A 17,171-nucleotide genomic window follows, 5' to 3' on the forward strand; every position below is an offset into this window, starting at 1 on the left:
TCAAATAGACATTGTCTACAATACCAAGATACAGGAACTGTATATGCATTTAATTCTTCTTCTGATAATATATTAGTATGTCAATTTGAAGGACATTATGTCGTATACGAATGAATTCGTTTTGGCACACGCTTCAATCTTCTATATAAATAAAAATATAAATGTTCGTTTGTTCAAAATCTCTTAAATCTCCAAAAGTTCTTCACCGATTGCTTTGAAATTTTGACACAACGTTGCATTCGAATACGCGCGTGTTTTTACATACCTATGAGCCACAGAAACGCGTGGCCGGCTACAGCTAGTATGATATAAAGAAAATACATAGCACTCCGTTTAAAAAAATTGCAATGACGAATGAAACTCCGGTTAAAAGATTTGAAGGGTTTTGAAGGAATTAGCGAAAGGAAAATGGGGAGGATCGGCGTGCGAGAAAAATGAGCAGCGAATTGTCGAATCGAAGTTAATCGATGGAAGTAGTTGCTCCGAATAATAGAACCGGCGTTCCCCGGTCGACGGATCCTCGTTTCCATCCGGTGTAATAGTAGCGACGATAGTAAAACTTTCGGGGTAGTTTGGACGCGCCGCTTAAACTGCATTAACCACCGTTCCGATAGCGAAACTTTCCGGGACGTTTGACGGATGAGGCGAACCCCGAAGCCGCTCTCTCTCGGACTTTCTGCATTTTCGATTCCCGGCCCGTAATTAATTGAAGGCTAAGGGTTCGGCCCGAGCCGTGTTCGCGGCCGAAACGTTTCACGGGCCGCGGAGCAGGGTCGCGACCCGATAAATCCGCGGGTCGCGCGCGAAAACACACCGGAACCGGATGAATTATTTCCGTCTCGTTCGAGTCGGAATACGAAATCGAACCGTCATGCCACGCCGTCACGCCGGAACAGACCCGCCGCCGTTTCTTTGCCTGTGTTGCGGCTTTAATATTAGGTACGCGCGAAAACCATTACGCTTTTCTCACGGTTTATATCTCGCCGATTTTTCCGAAACAGAGTGTTTCAATACTAACTTTCCGATTCCCGAGAAATTGATATACTCTTTATTTTACGAAATTATGAGATAGAGTTCGCCTCGCTCGTCGCTCGTGTGCATTTCCAATTTAATTTCTCCCTTGCGTTAAATCGACGCAATGTCAAACAATCGATACGAAAAATAAATTATCAATCCTGTAAATTCCTCCTTTTAAATGGGACAACAAAAACAACCTCAAACGAAATATGCAGAATCAGTAAAAAAACTTATGAAACTGACACGGGGAACGAACGACAAATAAAATGACGCCCGATTGCAATAATATATACTAAGAACAAAATCAAAAAGTATATAATCAACATTGTAAATTCCTTTAAAATGCACATAAAATAAAGTGGAATGAAATGTTCAGGACATTCATTCAGAACCAGTGAAAAACATATCAAGCTGACACGCGGAATGAGCGACAAATAAAATGACGTCCGATCGAAACCTTCCTTCTTTGAAATTCAAATAAAATGTCCGGGACGTTCATCAGAATCAGTGAAAAATGTCTGAAACTGTCATGATGAAAAATGAAATGACGTGCAATCGCAGCAATATATCCCAAGACCAGTCCCCATCGTCTCTAACGAAGACATTAAGCCTCCGCGCAACATCGAGCCAGTGCTTTTCCGTCGACGTCGCTCAACATGAATCTGTATTAAAATAATAATCATCGATATAGTCGGCGGGAATAAACTTTTAGCTGGCCGGCGTCGTCAATTCTGTCGGCTTGCTGGCAACGTTGCGGGCCGCCTTGTTAAAATGAAGATTACTTCCGGTTCAAGACTGACGGTCGATCGTGGAGTCTGTTGTTACCTGCGGATAATAATATTCGTGCTAGAGGGCTGCCTCGAATCAATATCGAATTACCACGCAGATGTTATGTAACGCGGTACGTCAGCCAAATTGTTTCACGAGTCACGGATCGATTTGGTACACTTACTGCGCCGGATAGTCGATATGACGCGTTCGAGGGACGAGGCTGGTCTAGACTTGACTTTGATTCTTTCACTGCGATCCACAAATCCTGCGATCCCCCTCCCGTTGCATTATTCATTACCAGTTCCAGATTTATATCAATTTCACGATCAAAACGAATCGACACCCGTTTGGAAAACGGTTTTTTCTGCGCGCGAGTTCTAGAGCTTTTCGTGTTTCTTTTTCCATGAAAGGACTCTACTCGAGAATTAATCAAATAATTCCCGTACGACTTCACCGCCGCGCCGCGCCGGGCCCCGATCGAATTGTTTTTTCGTCAGTCTCGAAGTTGCATCGCTTCGAAGCGGTTACACGCGTCGATTGATCGCCCGGCCGCTGTTTCCCGTCGCTTCCCGTTTTTGTCCCGACGAACGGAGACCCTTGAATTTTCTATCAGCGATACCCGGTCGGTTTTGCGATCGCGTACATCGGTTCGGCCGCGTTTTTCCCATCGCCGTGTCCCTCCGCCCTCGCAATGCCCGAGAAACACCCACGGGTGAAGGTGGGAACATACTATCGCGCCACGCGGGATCGTGTGCTATCACGTAGCATACGGAGGAAATAGTAATATACAAGTCGGTGTACAAAGTATTCGTACAGCTTCTAAAAGCGAATAAATTTTTAATGTGTGAATCATTTTTTTGTAATCGCGTTATTGGTAGCAATTACGAAGGGAACAGTAAAGACCACGATTTTTAAATTTTTCATCTGTGCCCGTCATGAAAATTTAAAACATGTATTTTGTAAATCTAAGTAAGTTATATAATTTTGTTCACCTCGATAGAGTCTTGGATACTTTTTCCAAAACGTTATTTTGTCCCCTGTCTTCTTTCCTGCAAAATTATTACTCGTTCGAACGTGTTGATCGTTGTCGATCTGAAATATTGCACGGTTACATTGCGGTAATTTCTTCAGGATCAACCCTTCGTCAAACTATCTTGTTTCTTCGACGATGTTATGCTCTCAACTTATCATACAGCCATCGCGCGCATACGGTACGTGACTCTTCAATCTTTGAGCCGCACGCTCCGCCGCGGCACTCACTCAAGCACGCGCCGCATTAATAACTCATTTGTAGACGCTGACAACTCTGACTACAGACACTCCCGTCAATCCCACTCATGCTAATTCTAGTCGTTTGTTCTTAACGCAGAAGACGCATGCTCGTATTTAACACCTTCGTGCCCGGTAATTTGTTCGTGCCTTTGAGAAAATTAGGGTCAGTCGGGAACACGCTTCAAGTGCCAGGTAGGTCGAAAGTTTCTTGTTCCACGAAGACTGAAATGAGTCCGATGAATTACAACAAGAATTTGTCTGTACAAATTAATCATTTTTAAATAATACTTAAAGAAAGAAATTTGTTGAATAATTCTTCATGGATGCAGCTTTACAATCTCAGTACTCCCATAAGCCTAGTATGAATAATTTTGTTATGCCGATTTGAAGCTTACTAATCCGAAAAGAAATGTTTAAACTATATAATTAGTAGACTGCGGATCTTTATGCATTTGTGAAGAAATTAGTTTGGCGAGACATAAAACAGTAATAGATTAAAAAAATTCAAGAAAATATTGTAATGTTGTTCTTAACGTAACAAAGTCATTAAGGGATGAAATGCATTTTTTATGTTATTCCCGCTTGCCACAATCAATGCGAAACATTTTTATTTTGCATAAAGATCCGCAGTCTAATAATTAGATATGATTTTTTAATCTAGCAATTGCCTCAGATATTTAAAACATTGATTAAGTTCTCAATTGTTAATCTTCAAGTCGATCAAAAGACTGTTAAGTTATAAAGAAGGTGTTAATGAACTTTGCTCTCTCATATTTATAACATAATTTAAAAGTCGGACACCTATAATTATCTAGTGCTAACTATCGAAGCACAAGAAAATTTGAAACATTACACGGATCGAGCTTCTCGATGGTGCAAATTGAGAACACGCTCGCAGAAAATTGATTGCAGCCGTTAAGGCCGCTTTCCTGCAACACAATACAACTTTCGAACGACTGTTGTTCTACATCTGTTTCTCGTTCTGGCGTTTACACAGTGCCGTGTCAATCAAACTGCTCGCGATATTATCACAGCGCATCTCGAGTAGCCAAACATCAATTTCCAGTGCAAGGAAGACCGCGCGCTAAGGAAAGACCGTCCAGCATCTAATTACAACGCTAAACCACAACAACCACTATAACCAACATCAAACACCACCCACAACACCGTCCATTCAACACCCCCTTCCCTCGTCCTGGGAAACCTGCGGCATTCTGCGAAACCTCCCATCTAGTCAAATCGACCAAATCCTTCAATCATCGGAGCCTAAACATGAAACAATAAAACCTTCTAAAAAATCAAGTATCTATCTCGTGTTTTCAATGCGGAAAATATTTTCCTCGACGACAAAAGTAAATTTATCCACATAGATATTAATTGTCCATGAATGCACGTTTGACACAGTACTTCATTTTTAATTGCCTTTCATTGGTTCACTCAAATTACTCGAAAATAAAATATTATTGAAAACATAGAAATATGTCCTGTAATAAAAGTGGTATTATGACAGGTGCAATTTCAATTCCATTTGTCACCAAAATTTAAATAAATAACTCGTGGTGTTCATAATCATTTTATTACTCACTGTATATTTACAATAAATTCATATCATTTTTGTGAAAGTTTAGTTGCCGAGGTTCAATGCACCGAAACCCATCCCTTTTTTGTTTGCCCCGGGTATCTCATGAATAGACTGCGGATCTTTATGCAAAATAAAAATCGTTTGCATCAATTGCAAGAAGCAGAAGACATATTACGATTACTTGTTTCCTTGAACGGTTTGAATAGATTTAAATTAATATATCAACGTTCTTAGATTCTTTTCATTTCTTCACTGGTTTAAATCGCACCAAATCATTTATGCCACAAATGCATAATATCCCTTGTATACTCATGAGATACCCGAGTATATGAGACAGTTTTTATTATTATTACATGAAATAATTTATAGTAGATTTTCTTGATGTTTACAAAGCAGTTCGTGCGTTTCTTGCAACCAATTGTGAGACCTCACGAGATACTCGGTTATCTGGGGACACGGCTGTCTTACGAGATATCCGGGTAGTTTTGCTCTACCCGGGATCTCATATACCCGGATAAAAGTTATAGCTCTAATACCCACTAAAAAACTCACCTTCGTAGGGACTCTTAACCCGTTCCAGTCCAAACCCGGAGATATCGGATACAGGAACCCTCTATGCGCAATTCTCCTGTACACCGAGTCGACGCATCACTCCAGGTCTCAACTGACGGACTGCACATATTCTATTCCGAAACATCGAAACCCACCCCTACAGCCAGCCTCAACGAAGACGTATTTCCAAAAACTAGACATAAAGAGAGCGACCAAGAGAGAAACATGTCAAACTCTGGTGAACCGCCTCTAGTCTCATCCACAATACTTCCTCAAAATCTCAAGACTCCGAAACCCACCCCTAATCATCCCCAACGAAAACGCATCTCTAACGCATTTCCAAAAACTAGAAACACAGCGATCGAGAAAGCGAACCGTTAGAGAAAAACCACGCCGAAGAAAACCAAGAAGAAGAAGGGGGTGAAAAAAAGCAGAGCTCCCCGGTAACGAGACAAAGAATCAAACGCAGACACTCGAGCGCAGCGATGCAACCCCCGTCATCGAGAGCACCCTCGAGCAGCAGCAGCAGCAGCAGCACACGTACGTAGAGGGAGACGGAGACACAGTGTCTCGCGTGCACATTGCACACAACGGTGTGCGGCGCGCGCACACACACATAGGAGGCGCACGCGAAAGGGGCGCAGCCACAGGATCCCAACCCCCACCTTCGACATAGACACAGGGCCGCATACGGCCGCGATGGGAGGAGGTGGGGGCTTGCACCCCCGTGATACGGCACCCCCCTGGAACGGCGCGGGGATGGATTTGACGGGCATGCGCGGTAGGGGCGGTGACGGAGAGCCTCGCGGCCGCCGGAAATCGCGGAGGTTCGAGGCGGCCAGCGAGGATGACACCCTGCAGTCTGCCGCGGGACTTCGACCCCCGCGGTTCGCGGGGGTGAAGTGGTCGCGGGAATTCGTGCTGGCTCCCACAAGGAGCACTGTGACTCGCTTCTTTTGCACCTCTCGAACAAACCACGCGTCCTCCTCGGCACACCGCGATCACACGCAGACTCGATCTCTCGAATAAAACGTGCGACCATCAGAAACTCCGCGCTGGACCTCTCAAATAAAACGTGCGCACCGCGTGAGAGGCTCGGACTCGCAGTGACGTTCCGCAAACTGGAGTGCAGAGATATTCGTAGGGTTCTGTATATGCATGTTCCGTGGTGAATTCTCGGGTTCTCGCGCAGACCCTCGCGAAGGTGATGTAGAGTTTGAAGAACTGATCGGAGAACAACCTCGCACGAGGTTAAGCGTTTCGCCGGTCTTCTGGATAGGGAGAGGGGTGAAAATCCGTCCGTCACACGTAAAGTGGTTGCCATGCGGGCAGTTCGCGAGTGTTTCTTCGCATCGGGAAAAAGAAGAGAGAGGCACGCCGAGGGAATATACCGGTGGCAAGAAGAGGAACACCGAGAGAGAGATTCGGAGCCACGCCACGGTAAGTCGATTACTTCGTGGTCGATGATCAAACGTCGCTTTCATTACCGTCGGTCCCGGTGACTGGCACGCTTCAACATTCACGGCACTCTACTCTCTACCAGCTCCGAATCAAAGATTCTTTAAAATTGCACCAGCCACACCGTGACTTCCGACCCTGCCGACTAACCGGCGCGCCGCGCCGGGCTTTTTAGGCTTTCTCGGTTCTCTGTAGACATCGCTCGATTCGCTTCGGAGTGCCGAGTTTCTTTTTTTTATCTTTGGCTTTGTCAGCCGTTCGAGTTTGGGCATTTGGCGAACAGCGGGCACACGTAGACTGCTAATACATAGAAATAGAGTTTCAGTTTCACCTTCGTTTTATTCCGTGCGCACCGGGTTTCTTTTTTCCTGGTGGAAATTGCGGAGAGATTCGGCTCGTGTATTTCAGCTTTTAGTTTAGTTGTTGCTGGCTGCTCGTTGTGTTTCACGCGTGTGATTAATTTGGTTTTTATCAGTAGGACTGCGGATGTGTGCGCGCAAACTGAAATTTTTAACAAGTTGTTGCTTAATCATTTTTATAAGTCGAGAGTAATATTTTTTTTCTACACATTTTTCTTACGAATGCATCGAATCTGGAGTCTGCTTACTGCACACTTTGATAAATTTGTATGTCTTCAAGCATTTATCTATAATTTATTGGGACTTACTTGATTTCTGTGAGAATATCAGTTCGTGCAAAAATTCCGCAGTCTATCGGTAAAGTTAAGTACGTCAAATAAATGTGGAAACAAAAGAGACGAACTATACAATGATGTGTTGATTAATAAAAGAGATTTAGTTGACATCTAAATGGGAAAAGACAATATTTTACCTACGGTAGGTTGAAAAATATCGCAGCGGACAGAAGCAGGTCAAAATTGGGTCACATGCAATTTTAATGATTTATTCCGATAATAATTAAACACCATCGACGTTATCAATAATTAATGTGCCATTGAAATATTCATATATTTTCGGAAATAACGTTCATTACAGAAATATCTGCTGTAACAAGTTTTGATATAAAAATTGATCGGAGATAGATAAAATTGTGTTAAAATAAAATTAAAAAAGAGTTTCTGAAAAATATTTGCCGAAAGAAATACAAATTTACAATTACTTTTGTACGCCATCTTTTAATCGAACAAAATCTGTGCCAACCCCTCTTGTTACTAGGCTGGCAGAAGCGCAACGAAACGTTCGCTGGTTGTAGAAATCTATAATACAAAGATTAAATATTGATAGCAATTTAAATAATAGATCAGAAGCCCGATTACACGTATCAGTTAGGCGACTCGGTGGTCAGGTGATGTCGGAATGATTGAACGGCATTATTTCGATACAGGACAAGTACATTCATCGCAGAATATTCGCAAACACTTCCATTGGAAATCTGATCAAGCGTGTATCATCTGTAAATAATTTGCGAAGTAAAAAATTCAAAATAATTTCGAATAATAATAATAATCACGAATATATTCATATCGCGTCGGTGAAATGATTAAACATAAATATTTGCACCAATACTGTTCGGATAGTCGAGGATCCACCAAAGACTTGTTTATTGGCAATCTGGTTAAACATTTATTTGCGATTCCGCGACATTTAAAATCAATTTACGAGGTAAAGGGCTCAAAAGGGGGTCGAAACCTTTTTCCTGTGCGAAGTAATATAAATGAGAATGTATTCTTGTATAAAATTTCCTGGAATAATTGGTTATAAATGTTCGGATAATCAAGGTTGTAGTAGAAGATTTTTATTGGTAATCAAATTAAATGTTATTCACGACTCGACATCATTTAAAAATAATTTCCGAGGCGAATAATGAAAAATAATGCGAAAATACAGCTCGCATTGATCGAGTAATTGGATATGAATGTTTGCACGGACGTCGTTCGGATAATCGAGGCGCGACGAGAGACAAAGAACGGTCGGCGATCGCTAAATTGCGCGGACATTTTCGTTTGTCATTATTCGTCGAGAGATGGAATTGGACAAAGGTTTTCTGATTGCTTGATTCGCGCGCGCGGAGAGCCGTGAATTTAGCTGGCGTCGATCTTTGACCTGATAAATGCACTTTGAAGAGATGGGTATGATGATACGGCGAGGAGAGCGATCAGTTCTCTGTGCGACGATGATGGAGGCACTCTAGATTCTGCGCTTTTTGAAACGGCGATGAGCTTCCTGCATCGAGCGTAGCAATACGTAATCCACTTTACTTTGTAAAAGTCATTTTTAGAATGTCGGAAAGCTTTGACGTGCGTCGGGAATTTGAAATAACGAGAGAAATAGCCAGATAAATTTAAACTGTCTTTAAATAGCTCCTGATAAACATTGATGGCTTGATTCGTCTTTTAAAAACCGAATTGAATAAAACAGTATTGAATATTTTACGTGCATCAGTCGGCAGTCCATTTATTATTCCACAGATTTTCCGGTAACAAATAATGCAGCGAGCTTCTAAAAATATTCTCAAATATTGGATTACTCGCATTTAAACCATTATCTCGTGACAATAAACCGATTAAACTTTTTCTATCAGTGCAATGCATAAATGTAGAGATCTAATTAAACTTTGGACCCACCGAGTGATCTGTAAATGTGGTGACACTTTGAAGGGAAATCGACACACTGAAAGAATATAGGTCATGCCCTCCTTAGGTACTCGGTAGTCGGAGATTAAAGGAAATGGTCCCATACCACATTCTTCGAATTAAACGAACGTTGCCTTTCAAAATCATTAAAAATATTTGGCAATAAAAAATACTCATAAATAATCTGAAAACAGAGTTTAATATCAACCTTCTGACATTTTTTTCGGAGAATATAAAACACCGAGTGTTTGCAACTATCACAGAAAATGGTCGCATACCATGACTCGTGCTCTTCGAATTAAACGAATCTTATTTTACAAACTCGTTTAAAATATTTTCCGCGGTAACAAAGAACTTTCGTAAATAATATTTTAATCTCGACAGTCTGGCACACATTTTTCGGAGAACATAAAACACTTCGAGTGTCTGCAACTATGCGGTATCCTTTCGTGGAAGCATCACAGCATTCATATCGTGGGAAATAAACCCGAGAAAACCTCTCGAAATTATTAAAGATGACGCCCGCATTATGGCAGGACCGTAAAAATGCCGCAAGACGAGATACTTGAACGAAAAATCACGCGCGCCGGTCATGCCGCATATAAATGGCCTCTATAAATTTCCGAGTATTCCGGATTTGATCCATTGATGCGCGCAGAAGAATGAATCTATAAAAATCTGTACGTTCCACGAATAAGTTTATACGCAGCTGTAGCGGCGAGTAAAATTCGTTGGTTTAATCAGAGAAATGCACAATAAATTTAAAACTGAGAAACGACCACACTCACGTGTAAACCTGTAGTTGCTAATAACCCTCGAGGTTGATGTAACTTTTAAAGAAATTAATTTAAAAGAATATCGCTACGAGAACAACTTTCGGAGCGGTTTCATAAAAATCAACGATTACTATCTCTGGTAGCCAGTGGAAGAAACAAGACACTTTCTGCTTGTACATTAAACCCCGAAGACTACAAGAAAACTAGGACAACGAAAGAAACGGAGGGACCTCCCTCGGCCACTAAAAATATGGCAAAACTCTCTTAAACTGTTTCCCCCCCGTTCATTCTGGGAAACAAAGGAGCTCGGAGGAAACCGTTTATTCTTCGCCGGAGCCGGTGAAAAATATTCACAAGCATTCTAAACTGCTTCCGGTTCCCCGACCCCGGAGAAAAACCGAGAACGAGGAACGAAGACGGCGGTTCCTTTATCGCGAGAAAAGTATTTAGACAGGTCTCTCGACGGGACTGACTTTGAAACACGCTTCGGACAGCTCCGAGCTTCTGTTTGTCGCAAATCTCGCGAATGAGCCATCGGCTTTAAAAAGCGTTTCCCTTATTTCCAGGACCGATTCAAAAATTCTATGGACGACCATGTCTTTCGCGGTTCGTTGTTTTATTTGACCGCTTGACTTTTGTTGATTGGCCGAGCATTCAGGTTCTTCGGTACCCTTGTGCCGAAATTGAGCTCTCGAGCAATTTCGTTCGACGTAAATAAATCAGCGGGAAATACACAGCGACCAAAATCTAGCAGACAAATTACCAGCAGCGGATTTTCGCGCGAGCGCCTTCCCATAAATTTCTTTTTCGCATCGGGAGAGAGAAAGAGAGAGAGAGAAAGAGAGAGAGAGAAGGAGAGTGAGGGAAGAGATTTGCTGGCCCTCGTAATACACCATCAACGTCCAGATTAATCGACCGTCCAGTCGTTCGTACGACCTACCGACATCTTCGACTCGATTCCGAGCGCACGGCTGAAAATTCCTTCAAAGGTCGCGCAATTCCCAGACGTAATTTCGCCGGTCGTCGAGGCGTCTTAATTTCGTGTTACGTAATGGCCGTCGAACCCGTGCCGGGACCTGCTTCGGCCTTGACTTCGGCTTCGGCTCCGGCTTCGGCTTCGACGAAACATCGAAGGCACACTGGTCGGTTCGACGCCTCGTTTCTTGCTGCTTCATTGATTGTCACTGATCCGATTTGCCAGCTATCTCTTTGCCTGACAAATCGTTTGATATTTTCCATCTTCGACTGAACCCTAATTCGTTGTTTAAATTTTCTCACGACTGAAACCACCGTGGATTTAAAGATCAAAGCTTCTCCTTTACCGCGAATGCTTGAAACCTAATCTACGATTTTTTCTAGTCGATTTATCGAGGTTCGAATGAAGGTATAGTGTCGCCAATCTGTTCATTTTTGTTCCATAAAATAGAGAAAAAAAATCGCGGGTCAAGTTTTTTAATCTTCATATCAATTTTCACAGGCGATTATTTGCATAATTTTTGTCAAAATCGTGTGCTCAGTTTTTCACCAGCCATATCATGCACAAATATCTTAGAAAATAGAGGCGTCGAGCTTTAAAATGAGTCGAAATATACTATTGTGCTATTTTTTTTAACGAAATGATCACAGTTAAAACATTTCCGGTTTCTCGGAAATCGTTTTGTACAACCAGCGAGGTTCTACTGTTGTTACGAGGTTTATCAACTCGGTGCAGGCCGCTAGAATCAGCGGAACACGAATAAAAGAGCGATTCGCGTCGGGCAAAGTGCAAACGTTCTGTCATAAAGTCATGAGCAAACATTCGTAGGCAGTGTACAAACGTTGGCTCTGGTCCGTGCGCCGCGCGGTAATAAAACACGCGCATCGAAAGGTTACAAAAAGATCATAGAGGGACACGGATATCTTCTCCGATTGACTGGCTAAAAATGGGCGCGAAACGGTAACAAACGTGGAACGAGGGGAAATAAAATAAAAAAGAGAGAGAGAGAAAGAGAGAGAAACGGTCGCGCGCGCGCGAATGCATGAAACAGGCTATGAAAGCCGATCCGCTGGAACAATTCTTGAAACACTTTCTACCTAAATAATCACTTACGGGGCGGGATTCGCGGGACCAACGTGACGGCTGCTGCTGCTGCTGCTAAAAAAAAAGAGAGAACTCCCGAAAATTGACACAGCGGCCATTCAGGATCGGGGCACACGTTCGGTGAAAACAAAACCGCCGCTTCGGACAAAACGTCAAAGCAACAAAATTCGCAACGGTCGCCCTGCGCCGATCGAAAAAAACGAGTCGATTTTATCGACTGGCGGTGCACGTTCGCTGAAAAGGCCGACAAACGGGGAAAAAGTGTCGGGGGAACAACAGAGACAGGTGACAGCACACTGTTCGCAAATCTAGCTGGAGAAAACTCGTTTCGGTGACTCGGTAAATATTTTAATTTCTGTCGCGAATTACTCGAGAAGAATGTCCGCGAAAATGTATTTGCAAAGATAAATAAATAAATCTTTCGGAAGCCTAACAATTTTAGTATCTGCACGAGCTTTGTACGAGAAAAATATTCTTAATTTGAATCGAGGGGAAAAAGTTACCCTCTCTTTACCAGTAGCGGATTAATCACGTGAAAGGGGAAGGTAGAGAGGGGAGACAAGTCGTAGTCTGGCGACTCCGGTTCAAATACTTTTCGGCGTGACTGTACAAGTGGAGGAAAGACGATTAACAACTCCAAAGAACCGAACGGCAGCAGCGTAAGCGTATTTGTCAGCCCAGCTCTGAAATATTCGAAGCAATCTCGAATCATTCGAACTTGTTACCATTCCCTCGCGACGTCCCTTAATTCGCCGTTGAAAATCGCGATCGTCCCCCGAACAATGCCTAGCGCCTCCGACACGGTTCAATTGTATTTCGCGAGTGTCGCGCGAAGTTCGTTAAGTTCGCGAAGCCGATAACGGCGCGGCGCTGCTCCGCGCGAGCCGTATTTCGACTTTGGGCACCGGTGTCTTCCTTATATCACTCCGATGGCAGGACAAAGGGCTCGTGTTTATTGAGCGAAGTACCTCGGCCGGGCGCTCAGAACCGCGTCTCATCGAACATCCTTCAAAGGGTTCAACTTCGACGCGTAATTTCGCCTGGGTCACCGACGACCACGTCTTACTACATCGACCCCCGTGCTCTGCCAAATTTGAAAGATCTGCTGCGAAAACTGTTCGTTTTCCGAGGAATTAAAATCCCTAAAATTTTTGAGACTAACGCTGCAACTATGACATTGTTCGAACAACAGTTAATCTAAACACGAGTGCAATTTAAAGCAGTGGACAGATAAAAAATATCTACACACAGCGTCGACAGAGAATAAAATATATAAAATATAGTTGCTACATTGTAATACGGTAAATCTTGTAGCGAGTGAAACTTGTTTGACTCCCTCGAAGAAAATTGTTGTAAAGAAAGGAGTGATAATGAATCAATTTTACAACGAATTGGATGCCCGTTTCTCGTTGTTTTTTAAGAACTCGTTTTGCACTTTAAGCGAGAAACATATTGAAATTAGAGTAGACCGTCACCCTGGCAAAAGAATGGTAGATTGCTTATCGATCGTTTTGCAAAGCACCAAGAAAAATGAAAAAGGTCTGCGAATGAAGGTGTGATATTGCAGATACCAAGTCCTTAATTGAGTTCAAAATTGTTCCGTGATGGAACTTACGTAACATACAACCCTCGCCCTTTCTGAAGTTTCGGTTCTGTAACAGGAGAAAGCGAAACGGGGAGTTTTACGAAAGAGTATACCGTAGCGCCCCTTCCTTCTGCTGCGAAAAGTTTATTTTTATAAAAGTGTTAACAGACAGTGATTTTCTGTTTTGTGAAATGCGAGTAGTAACGGTGTGAAGACTTACAGGAACGTGGTTGGCAAATGTAATAAATCTAGATGTATTCACGTTTGAAAGATTGGAGTCTCTTGAATACTAGAACATCTATATGCAGAATAAAAATTTTTTGCATCAATTGCAACAAACAGTATAATTTGAAAACTCTTTTGGTCTTTCCACTGTTTTAAATTAATTAGTAGAAACAGATTTAAATGTTTACACTCTTCTGCATAAAGAGGAAGTGGGTATAATGTGGAATCCATTAAAATTTTATTTTCCGACTCCTGAGAACTCGACTGTTTAATAGTTAATGGATGCTCCTCGGAGCAGAAATCACCACGTATGGAAATTAATGCGAACGCAAGAAAATGGTAGCGGCGCGGCGTTCGGGGTAGTAGCACGAGAACGCCATAAACTTTCGGTATTCCCCTAACTTCCGGTTGGCACGCGCTCGGCCCGCACGTGTGCGAGAGCATGGCTTCGAGGTGTCGCGAACGCTAGTTAGGTATTTGTGGCAAATTTATTATCGGTGTTGTTACTCTGCAAGTATTACACTTAGTTAGTCTGGTTAGCAGGTACTATAGTCGGGTTTCGGCGGGATGGGATAGTGAGATTGGTGACGATATGCTGCTGGAAGGATGAAGTGCACTGTCACGTCGAAAGGGCTTCCGTGGGGATTTATTCATTTATTTATAATAAATTTGCTTGTAGCCTTTCTGATTTGCACAGTACAGTAGAACTTCGATTATCCGTGCTAATTAGTGGAACATGATTGTTATAATATATAATACAACAATTACAGTATTTTCTCGTTCGTTGCGAATAATGTAGTATTCGCTCGTTGCGACGTGCCTACCCACTCCACTGCCTGTCAACGCCGAGTCGGCCGAGTCGCTCCGTACGGCGGCGACGACTGTCCGCGCGTCTCTTTCTTTCCTATACGCTCTTCTTCGTTGCGTTCGAAACTTTCATCATCGATTAAACCACTAAATATTGGCCAAATTATATCGTGTTTGGTATCATTTTAATCAGAAAAATGCCAGAAATGAGTTAGTGAAAGTCCCATAAAAGCCTAATGGAAAATTAACAATTCCATCACAGCCATTACATACATTGTAAGAACTCACGGGCCTTTAAATTGTGCCGGCGACGGCGACACGCTTCGGTCACCCGATCCGTATTTCATTCTGTCCTTCTCTATGTTCGGCTCCCTATTGAAGTCTCGCTCGGCGCGCTCGGCGTGTATCTGGACGCAGTCATAAATCACAAAACAGTTCAGTATTCGCTCGTTGCGAACTCAAACCCCCGGCAGTTTCGCAACGAACGAGAAAATACTGTACATAGTTTCAGTGCTGAACTTAATCTTTATCGAAGTGTGCAGTAAATAGTGCAGCGTATGGGTTGGTTGAACGCAAACTAATTCTTTGTGGAAAGTATTCAGATGATAAAGAATTCGAATATCGAGGTTCTACTGTATTACTATTATTTATAACGAGAAATATTGAAGAAACAATGGAATATCTTATTAAACTTGAACACAATTAGGGAACGTAACGCTGGCAGAATGAAATTCGTATCCAACACGAAGAAAAAATGGAACCGAGTGTTAAAACCGAAAAGTAAGAACGGTTAATGAGGAAACCAGAGAGAACGAATTCGAGTATATTCATTTGAAGCTGTTGAGTTGGGGCAAGAACACAGGGAAGCGACGACGTTCACGTTCCACTTTTCCGAAGAACTTTTATTGCCTCGGTATCGGGCATGGTTGAGAGTCACGCTATCGCGGTTTGAGGATCCGAGTCTCAAAAGGAAGTTCGCTTCCTCCGAACTGCAAATAGACAGACAGCACAGCCGTTCGCAAAGCAGCGGCCCGTACGGAACAATAAAAAGGAATCCCCGCAGTTACAGTGTTCACGGAGAAGTGTGCGGCGGGCGAAAGTTTCGCGAGAACGCTATGGCCACGGACAGTCGTAAAAAGGAGGCGAGTTTCACATAATCGTGAATCACGGAAACGCTATCGTCTTACTGGCGTCATAATCTCGGACCAACTTCTTCAACAAATCGAGCCGCTACCCTCAACATCGCGTTCAATCCGCACAACACTCTGCTTCGTAACCTTAACGAATTATTCCGCGACTTTGTGTTAACACTCGGTTACTAAAAATTTTTGAAACCACAGCACACTTCATATTTTTAGCATACTTCTTCCTATAGCCACGTCAACTAACGTAGAACCTTCCACACTGATTTGGAAAATAAATCTTAATACATAACTTTAACACGCTCTTCAATCGTATACGACTCGATTGTTAAAATTGTCTATCTGTAGGTTAGAAATACAAGAAAGTGACAAGAGACAAACATGGCGTTTGACAGATATTCTCATTCAACACCCTAAAGGTACTTATGCATAACCCTTTACATTTAAAAATCATTTTTCTTCCCTGCAAAAAGAAAATGTTCCGTACACGTCATACCAACACTGAAACTTCTATTCTACAAAAATATTTTTTCTGGAAATCAATAAGCGAGCAGAAACTTTTGACTGTATTGTTCTCTATTGTCGTCGGGAATCTGCATTTCCATTTTGTTGCTCCGGATAATAAATTTCCAGCGACATGTTTCCACGTTTCTGCATTTTTTTCGACGGTTTTCAGAGTTAAATATATAAATAACAATGAGACTCGGCTCTTCGATAAAACCGAATTTCTGACCAAGCAATTTTTCACAGAGTCAATTTTTCCAACTTCGATATTTGCCAGTGAACTCCGCAAAATTCGGTTTATTTATATCGATGTGCGGGAGATGAATTCTCTCGATTCGTCTGCGGAACGTAAAATTGAATATCTCCAATTTCCAATGAGATATTCGTGGATACTTTCCACAATGGTATACCGGCACACTTCGTTGTACGTTTATGAATGAAAGTGATCGATAGATTGAAGAAATTTATATTTAGTAGACGGTAGGGTATACAGTTGGCCGCGCGCAAAAAAAAAAGAAACTTTATTATCGTCCAAGGAAACTGTATCTATTTTATCTCCGTGCTCGGAAAAATATTCGTACGAATCCAATTCGCCAAAATTGCCAATTCGCAGCAAATTCCAGTGTTTAACCATCAAAATGGACGTGCTGATCAAAGTTTAATCAACGTTTTATTTGATATCCTACAAAACTGAATACTGTAAAATTCCCTCGCGTGACGGATCGTGGTTGCCGGTGACTGGGTCCCGGTCGACCTGTACTGTACAATCAGCTTGACAAGTACGTATTGTCAGCGATGGATTGCAGT

General features: G+C 42.4%; 2 protein-coding genes across 12 annotated transcripts in view; one reads left to right on the forward strand and one right to left on the reverse strand.

Annotated features, from left to right (window-relative positions):
* Urm1 (Ubiquitin-related modifier 1) overlaps positions 1-17,171 on the reverse strand; it is a 386,421-nt gene that overhangs the window by 119,105 nt on the left and 250,145 nt on the right. The window lies entirely within an intron of this gene.
* LOC143212000 (uncharacterized) overlaps positions 6,006-17,171 on the forward strand; it is a 210,876-nt gene continuing 199,710 nt past the window's right edge. For 3 of the 10 annotated variants that reach the window (XM_076430239.1, XM_076430240.1, XM_076430241.1), the window contains exon 1: positions 6,376-6,634. In XM_076430239.1, coding sequence (XP_076286354.1) covers positions 6,517-6,634 — 118 coding nt within the window. In that variant the 5' untranslated portion in view covers positions 6,376-6,516. Of the gene's footprint in view, positions 6,635-17,171 lie in introns of all 10 variants that reach the window. The other 7 variants (XM_076430236.1, XM_076430234.1, XM_076430235.1 and 4 more) reach the window with 5 other exon arrangements.

The sequence above is a fragment of the Lasioglossum baleicum genome, chromosome 9 (assembly GCF_051020765.1).
Source record: "Lasioglossum baleicum chromosome 9, iyLasBale1, whole genome shotgun sequence".
Lineage (NCBI taxonomy): Eukaryota > Metazoa > Arthropoda > Insecta > Hymenoptera > Halictidae > Lasioglossum > Lasioglossum baleicum.